General features: G+C 31.7%; 1 protein-coding gene across 1 annotated transcript; it reads right to left on the bottom strand.

The window, feature by feature from the left end:
* Positions 1 to 579: 579 nt before the first annotated feature.
* Positions 580 to 1,961, bottom strand: LOC113513866 (uncharacterized). The gene is made up of 2 exons (XM_052898491.1): positions 1,901 to 1,961; positions 580 to 1,064 (listed from the first exon to the last, which is right to left on the bottom strand). The coding sequence occupies exons 1-2, from the start codon at positions 1,959 to 1,961 to the stop codon at positions 580 to 582; spliced, it is 546 nt and encodes a 181-aa protein (XP_052754451.1).
* Positions 1,962 to 9,943: the final 7,982 nt, after the last annotated feature.

Below are 9,943 nucleotides of genomic sequence, written 5' to 3'. Positions count from 1 at the left end.
TGATTAAAATTTGCAATTTTCATTATTACAAAATTTACTAAACAAATTTGTTATTGTCAGATTTTTTAAGATACTTAGAATGTTAGACATATCATGGTCTACCTGATAGAATGTGGTAACCGTCACTTTTAGACATGAACCGCACTGTGGACATAGCTAAATAAATATTTATAAGTCATATTCAAAATTCGTACATCCCTGTCGGACAATTTGGCTGAAATATGTTTCATAAGCGCAGCTTCCTGCCTTGTGGTGAGAGAAACAAAACTGATAGTCCGCAAAGTTTTTATTGCTGCCCGTGACTCGAATGTTACTTACTGAATATGCATAACATAAATGTTTTCAAATGTTCTCAACGTTTACACTCTATGATTTATTTGATAGTTTTAGTTGATTATAAATTTATAATTAATCCTGTTGATCTTGATGATGTACTGGCATCTACAAATTGTACATCTTTTTTTCTATTACAATTAAATGTATTAGATTTCATTAGAATTATTTTATTTTATGAAATAAAAGAAAAAACTAAATTTATTCGTAAAAAAATATAAATGATCTTTTATGTTTATTTAAGCTTTACACTGTCAATGTAATAAATCTATCCTTCACTGGTTTCACGATTTTTGTGTAGTTAGCTCTAACACCACTAATAATCGGTTTGAATTTCAAATGAATTTGTCTCATACTTGAAATTGGAATTTTGTTTGTTGTTGGCGTATTATCTTCAGATTTTCGTGAATTTAAATCATTCTCTTCTGCTAGTTTTCTTAGTAAAACTTCAAAATTGGATAATTTCATACTCTGCTTCTTCAATGGAATGTTGTATTTCTTGGACTTGTTCTTTTTTATTATTCTATTCATGATGTTCCTCTTTTTATTAGGTTTCTGTACATCAACCTTGACTTTGTAAATAATTGTTAAATTATCTTGAGTAGCTAACTCTTCTATATCGTTAATATATTTCTTAAATATCTCTGCAGCATTATCACTTTTAACTTCAAACCTTTTGGGTATTTCCTTGAGGTGTCCTATGGCGTGATGGAAATGTGATGTTTGTCGTTCTATAAGAAAAATATTAATTTTAACAAGTGCTGTACTGTTTATCAAGCGACTTCAAAAATAATGTGGTCATATTTTTTTTATATTTGTTACCTCATAACTCCATCAGTTATAAATTAATTTTTGAGTTTTTATTATCTGAACGGTTATACTCACAAATTGGTCCTATAGAATTGTTATCGAAATCAGTTTAGTAATTTAGTTGTTAATCAAAATAACTATCTCCGTTTATTTTGATTTATCGATTCCGTCAATTAGAATATTTTCTTATTACATGTATTTGATTTAATGCTTTTATAATTAAAATAATAATTTATTATTAATTTAATGCTTAGTTCAGAAGTTCCTGAGACTGACCGTGATAAAATGTAGCCTTCGGGGTCCTTCCTATAGAGTACTTTTATATTAAATTTCATACCATACCATTAGTTTGTAAGTCGTTAAGGTTCCTAGAGGAAAACAAAAAAATCTATATAAAAAGCGACTTTATACAAAAGTCGTCTGCTTGGTTAACACTATCCCATTCGTGTTTCTGCCGTAAAGTAGTTATATTTGCATGGTTGTGTTTCAGTTTGAAAGGTAGGATATGGCAATAAAATCACAATACAAAGGTATAATACATTAGTCCTCAGGAATGGCAAAGCATGAAGGGTATCATTGACGATACAGTATTATTCTGTTATGTGCATGATACAGTTCATATCTTTAGCCGACGGTTATCACTTTCCATCAGGTTAACCGTCAGTTTGTTTGACTAAGTTGCATGAAAAAAAAACAAAAAAAAACACATCTCATTTATAACATAAGTAAAAATTACTGTAAAATAGGACAAACTAACCTCCAATTTTCTGCGTCGAAACAATCCCCAAAATGAGCATCAAAGAACTGAATTTGAACATGTTGCAAAAGACAATGTCACTCTGTATTAAGTTCGCATTTGTAAGACCATTCAGTACAGGTGCTATATATCGTGGAATTGAGAAACGAAAAAGTAAAAGTCGCAAACAATAGTCACCATTTGTTTCATTGAACTAATATGATTAAGACTGCAGCTGCGGATGGTGACATAAAACAACCCAGTTCTTGTTTTGCACTGAATAACGTCAGCTAACTATCAAAGACATTTTGCTGTATTGACTCGAATGTAGCCTTCTATTGTATAGATAAAAAGCTTAGATTCTATACATAGAGTGTCTCCATACAAATTCTTCGAGAAAAACGTGTAAAATTTTTAATACGATTTTGCGTGATAAATAGTTATGAGTGATTCCTTTATAATGTCTATATTTATTTACCAGAGGGAGACTTTGTACAAAAGTCGATTGCTTGGGTACCTCTGTCCTATTCGTGTTTCAACCGTGAAGGAGTTGTGTTTGCATGGCTGTGTTTCGGTTTGAAGGGTGGGATATGGCGTGAATTTACAGGGTACAGAGGAATAACACCTGAGTCCTCAGGAATGGCAACGCATGGGGGGTATCATGGGCGAAACAGTATACTATGTTATGTCCATGGTACTGTTCATGTCTATAGGCGACGGTTACCACTTTCCATCAGGTGGGCCGTCAGCTTGTTTGCCATTCTAAGTTGTATAAAAAAAATATTTTGTCTTATAATTTCTGCATCTTTTCAATGCGCGAAAACTTATTTTATTTATTAAATAATATATCAAGATACAATGTACACGTATGCGTAAGTAAGTAAGTTTAACACTGGTAAAAAAAAGAGTCAGCTTATTTGACAATTAGCTGACAAAAAGTTGACCTATTTTTGAGACTCGATGCTCTATTTATACAATCTAAGATAAAGAGACACGATGTATTATTTTCTACAAAATATTTAATAAGATTAACAAATAATTGATTGTGTTCTGAGGAACTATTAGGTATGGTGCCTATAGCCATCTTTCACCATCGCACCACTCGCCATCGGTAGAGAATCTATCGTCACACTATAGAACCAGAATGGTCACGTACAGTGCGGTTTCAAAGAAGCTTCCTCCAGCGAGCTCTCAGTTTGTGAAATGATCTTCCTTCTGAGGCTTTCCCTAGAGACTACAGCATGGGACTCTTCAGTAAGGGCGTATTAAGATTTCTTATTATTTGGTCAGGAACGCGCACGTGTTGTCTCTGGTGTTATAGGCATACAGAAGCTACGGTATCCCCGTTTTACATCAGACTGGCCGTATGCTTGTTTGCTACAATAGTAATATAAAAAGATTAATAAGTACATTGCATTGATGCTCCTCATTGAACTTATACTAGTTGTACGTATATATATATATATATATATATATAGCATACTGTTATTATTATTTAAATATAAAATGTGTAATGCATATAAAACATATTTTATCTATCTCTCTCTTTACATTTTGCTATGTAAAAAAAAAATGTCTTCAATGAGATAAAAATACATAGATAAACGAAATGTTTCATAAATACACAATATTATTAATGTTTAAAATTAGAACGTAAAGTTGCGTAATTACAAGTACTAAATAGATTTTGCTGCGTAACATGCAGTTTTTTATTCCGCAAAGAAATACAGCTATTTCAATCGACACAAGCATTAATATACGGGCTTAATACGAAAATAAATTCTTGCAAAAAGAACTGTGAAATTCTTTTTGGAATTCATGACATAATCGGCGTAAAATAGTAGCAAAAAATTTAGATGAATCGAGAACCGAATTGAATCGAATGAGAATTGTAGACAGAGTTGATTTTATTCCTCTTTTATCTTTTGTATGCTGCTTAAAAACTATATTAACTATTTTACTGAACTAGGCGTTATTTTGTTCTCTTTTGAGTTGCTTTTTTACTAACCATTTCTTCTATAGACTAATTTTTATTCATACTCGACTTAAGTCATTTTTCAGAAGAGCCTCTTTGAAAATATTTTTAAATTATATACAAATATGTACTTTTTTATTATATACCTAGTATTTTGCTTTAGATCATCATCATCATCATTTCAGCCATTATCCGTCCACTGCTGGACATAAGCCTCCCTCATAGACTGCCATAAAGAACGGTCCTGAGCTACCTGCATCCACTGACTCACTGCAATGCATTTCAGATCGTCACTCCATCTAGTGGGGAGTCGTCCTACACTGCGTTTACCCGTACGTGGTCGCCACTCATGAATCTTTCTACCCCATCGGTTGTCGGTTCTTCGAGCTATGTGACCAGCCCATTGCCACTTCAGCTTGTTTATCCTTAATCTGCTTTAGATAGATATTTAATATTATTATTACTATAACCTATATTGTTTTTATATATATATAACGGAAATTTTATGAACATACTACATTTTTTATTGTTTTGTTGGTGTCAGTTTTTGTTAATATGTAATCGATGACTTAAGAAAATGTTGTGTACATCTATAATCGGTGTAAATGCAAGATGCAAGCCCTGTAGGTATATCAATTAAAATGAATGTCTGTATTTACACTGTTGACGTACCTTTTAAAAATAAATAAATAAATAAATACTATGTTTGTCGTTTTTGACAATTGATTCAGTGACTACATCATTAACGACAAACACATTAACATGGAGAGTGCTTTGAAGAATTGTTCGGATTGATACCTGCTGCTGATTTCCACCACCGTACGACTCGCCACAAACTAAAGTTTCATCCCAACCGTCTGGAAGAGTGGCGGTCTTCCACCGTGCGTTTTTCAAGGCACTTTCTTTCACGTATATCCACTCTTTGGGACCAACTACCAGCAGCAGTATCTGGAAATTGATACGACGTCATAACCTTCAATAAAAGAGCATATTCCTTTTTAAAAGGTCGGCAGCACACTTGCAATGCTTCTGGTGTTGTGAGTGATCATTGGCAGTGGTAGTCACTTGCCATCATGCTTGTCCCCTGCGTTATATATTCTTTTAAAATTTGCACGTCCTATAAAATGAGCATGAGTTTTACAAAATAGTATATAATCTATATTACTGCATTTATTCTTATAAAATTTCTTTTTAACTACGACCACATTTTTTCACAACCAATTTTTGTTTTATATTCTGACCGATTTATCTGTCAGATTGCAAAACAAAAAAAATTAGAAGCTTTTATTACGGCAGCTGATCAATATAAAACGAACTGTAATTCGTTCGTTTAAACTCAGACCCCTTTACTGCGTTAAAATTATGTATAAATTCAAAAACGTATCATGAAAAGCAGTTTAACTCCGTGCTGAAGCAGTGTGAGTACATTTGAAAATAGAATCATTACAGAACAAGAATAATACAGCTATGAGCGACATGGCTAAAATATTTTAAACGAATTCGAAATTAAGCAATGTAATTCTAAGAACAAGGAATTACATAGAAGGAATGATAAAATAAAAATTGTAAATCATATGGTTGCCTCCTTTCTTCTTATGCAAATATAATTAGTAAAAGGAGGACGAAAGATACACTATAAGTTGCTACTTTCTCAATTCATAAGTAGCTAGTATACACTACATTTTCTATACGTTCCCTGGCTCTGCATTATTTTAATTAAACATTGTTTATCTTTTTATCGTCCATATTTGAGTTTATTCACGAACCACAAATATAATACTAGCCAGTTCGGAATGCAATTTCATTTGAGAACAGCGGGTAAAAAACTGAGTTCTTACTGTAGCAACTATGTGTATAATATGTATGTATATATGTAGAAATACACATGAGGATTTATATATATATATATATATGTATATTGCTATTTAATTTTAAATTAATAACTTTTTTTAAATTATCTTTCAAAGAGCATATTTATCGCCAACAATCTATCATGCAGAGAGGCTGCTCGATCCCGACCCATCCCTCGAACATTTAGTTTCCTTAGTCGCCTCTTGCAATATTCACGGGAGAGAAAGAGGTGATCCATTCTATGCCGGGACCACAGATGTTTATGTAATAGTATTTAATGTTATAAAACGAAGCGTTTTAAAATATATAGATACAATATCGAAATATGTAAAACATTACCATACAAAATAGGGTTTCATGTAAGAATCTGTAATAGAATAAAATACCGAGCCGTCTGGCCGACATGGTTTTCCTTTTTGATAGGGATTGTTAGTAATATGGTCTAATAGCCCCATTAGGTCCAATATGCCTTATCAAGTCCACCTCCACAAGGTTCCCCCTGGTCCATCGTGTTTAACTGTTAAGCAGTTCGTTACAATGGGTCAACTGAACTGAGGGTCTACCATGGAATAAAATTCCAAATTTTCGTACTCAATTTCGTATTTTCGTTCATACTGAAAACGATCCTGTAAATGGAACTTAACATTTCGTTCATCATGAATCCTACCATAAAAGTCCAAAAGGACGATATTTTAACATTTTTAATATTTTTAAACAGCGTGCTGTAATTTTTACATAAAATTTGTGTTTTGTTTCGTTCGAGCCCGAAATTTGGAAAAACATTTCATAGTACGCCCTCTGCTTTCGTTTTCATGTATCATCTCTTACTAGAGCCCCGTCAATGTATACCGATAGCGCAGGCGGATTCACCATTCTGATTTCACCTATAAAAGAAAAAATCTTCTTGATAAAAGACAAATACTTATCAAGTAGTGAGTGTAGGCGATAGTTATGATTTTCAGTGAAAACCGCACCGCTTTGCCATTACGTAGGTGAACTGAATGGCCTACAGCTACAATACGATTGGATTATTTATTAAATTTGACATTTCCAGTTGTTTCTTGGAAAATCAATCATAACGTATTAATCTATACTGACTCTGTATTACAACATCTGTTTACCAGTTTGTCATGATTATTTTTCTCGGAACTCTATAATATAACAAAGTTTATTTATGTTTAAGCATTTAGAATTATAATTCTTTCTTTTTACTCATAAAAATTTCATGTTCCGAAATACCTGAAGCACGTGTACTCTTAATTATGAAAGTAGCAAAAAAAGAAAATGCAGCAAGTCTCCTAGGTACCCTACCAGTTAGGAGAACCTCAATGAAAATTTTTATCTTAATGTAATGTACTTAGATGTAAAAGTGTGTATATTATATATGTATAAAAATGAGCTTGGAATAATTTATATAAATATTATATTGAAATATTTTAAAACATAATAAATTAATTCATAAGCATAAAGAATCATAATTCTTTTTTTACTCATAAGAAATTAATGTATTCAGATATATCTGAAGCACATGTATTCTTAATTATGACAGTGATTTAAAACATAGGTATTTATAATCATAAAATCTATTAATTTATTATTTTTTAAATATACCGACTACGTCTAGATTTGATGATACTATTGTTCTGGTGAAGTATTTAGTGGAAGGCGACATGTTGTTACATGCTTCAGGTTTATTATTTGATTGAAATTATATCCGGATTTTTTATTTCAATTTTAGGTTCATAATACTTTAATTTACAAAGTACGGGCCACGGATAGATCTAAAAAATTTCAAAATTCTGCGGGTTCGGCTGTGCGTTGATACATGGGTCAATCAGTCAATAAGTATGCAATACGTAATATCCAGTACGTATAAAATATATATATACATACACATATATATACATACATATACATTTATATATAATTTTGTTTAGTTCCACTACCATTGGTATGCACATACTATCTAATTAAACAAAATAATTCAAATCAACTAACAAATTATTAAATTTAAACTAAATCCCTATAATGTATAATTAATAATTTTGGGTGTTTTGTACAGAAAATCTCTGTTGAATGTCAACAACGTGAAGATAGCCCGGATCTCGGGAGCGACCTTCGAAAGTTATCGAGTACTCGATAAGTATCGGCGGAACGTCCCAAATTCAGAAGCAATAGGCACTTATTACACCACTCTCGCTCGATCGCCTCCAAACTTCACCACCTTAGGGTTGTCGATTGACAAAAATAAATTATTTGAAAACTAACTGTATACTGAGGTTCTGCTGGCGTAATTCAATACATAAAAAATACTATGTGCTAAGTTAGAATATTACTTAATTATGTATTAAATTTAATTCGATCTGTTTAGTAGTTTTTGCGTAAAAGAGCAACAAACATCCATTTATCCACAGTGATAAACTTTCACATTTATTATATTCGTAGGATATTTTAGATACGTAATCCTGCATTTAGAAATCCTAAACTATTAACAGGTTGTAAAATTACAACAATGATATATATATATATATATATATATATATATATATATATATATATATATATATATAAAGAAACGATGAATATTTATATATATATATATATATATATATATATATATATATATATATATATATATATATATATATAAATATTCATCGTTTCAATCCTCCCCCATCAAATGAATTCTAATAATTTTGATCTAACCTCGCAATTTATGTCTATCTTTGTCTTAACCTTAATTACTAACTTTGACTTAGTCTAGTCTTTAGTCAATTTATTTATTTGCTACCAGATTCTCCTTTCCAAATCACTTTAACAAAACTGTGAAATCGTAGCAAATAGAGTCAATTTCCTATAAATACCTTTGATACAGGTTAGCAATTTATGTAAAGTGGCAACCCTAGAGCTGCGTATAGAATTCGCTCGCCTATCGAAACGTTTTCAAACAAGAGAATGCTTCTGTAGTACCTACTGTACAATCGACTGAGTTTAATCTGTTTAATCTATCTCAAGGTACTTCATGTCACCTAGCTTAAACGCACGTGTCACTATAGGTAATATGAATATAGAATCTAAATTGGGGGGAAAGGGATTGTTAGTAACGGGGTTTTATAACTCCATTGCAAACAATTTATTATTTTATTTTATTTAACTCTTTATTATTATTATTTTTTATACAATTTAGAATGGCAAACAAGCTGACGGCCCTCCTGATGGAAAGTGGTAACCGTCGCCTATAGACAGGAGCAGTACCATGGACATAACAGAGTATACTGTTTCGCCCATGATACTCCCCATGCGTTGCCATTCCTGAGGACTCAAGTGTTATTCCTCTGTACCCAGTAAATTCACGCCATATCCCACCCTTCAAACCGAATCACATCCATGCAAACACAACTGTTTCACGGTTGAAACACGAATGGGATAGAGATACACAAGCAAAGGGAGAGAACATACTCAGAGAAGCATCAGTACATGTGTATAATTAAATGCATAATAACATTTAAATCACATAACAATGATATTAAGATATAAATATATTAAATCTCAAAACACAGACACTTTGTGGTCATCAGACAAAACTCCAGCAATTTGGAGGCAAACACGTCCCATTGTTGACACCGGCTGAAAACATCATTAAGCTGTTTCAATGCAAGAGACAAGGCTTGCTTAGCCAACTTTGTTCTTCTTAATGGAACATCAAATAAATTATATGTACTCTTTCTTCCTCATAGGTGTCGTAAGAGGTGACTAAGGAACTTAATAGTTGAGTGACGGCCAGCAGCGTCTCTCTAAATCATTACCAAAGCCTAACTGCTTGCTAATCCATCTGCCAAACGTAGCAACTACTGTAACTGTATGGAGAAGGTTAATTTTTAGCAGTGGTCAGTTAATGGCTGATAGAAAATAGTTTATATTAAATTAGCAATTTTTATGACGAGAATAAATGATGAATGAGAGTGAGAGAGATGAGAGAATGAGAATAATGTATGTATTTATATGTGTATGTTTATGTATTTTGTATGTATGTTATATATATATATATATATATACAAAATATACATAATATATATATATATATATATATATATATATATATATATATATATATATATATATATATATTGTTATAGTAAGTAGTTTAATAAATTATACATATTTTTGTATTTTATGCACGAAAAATTATTAATTCACTCTTGCGCCACCTGCCTTTTTCTATCTATTCTCCTTTAACC

This window comes from Galleria mellonella, unplaced genomic scaffold (genome assembly GCF_026898425.1).
Source record: "Galleria mellonella isolate WM207_F2 unplaced genomic scaffold, CSIRO_AGI_GalMel_v1 utg44, whole genome shotgun sequence".
NCBI classification, from domain to species: Eukaryota; Metazoa; Arthropoda; class Insecta; order Lepidoptera; family Pyralidae; genus Galleria; species Galleria mellonella.
Note: the sequence above shows the minus strand (reverse complement) of the source record. Positions and strands in the feature narration are given on the sequence as shown.

Coding starts and splice junctions, on each gene's coding strand:
- LOC113513866 (XM_052898491.1), bottom strand. CDS start 1,961: ATGTTCAAATTCAGTTCTTTGATGCTCATTTTGGGGATTGTTTCGACG. Junction 1,065..1,900: donor TTCGACGCAGAAAATTGGAG/GTTAGTTTGTCC, acceptor TTTTTCTTATAG/AACGACAAACATCACATTTC.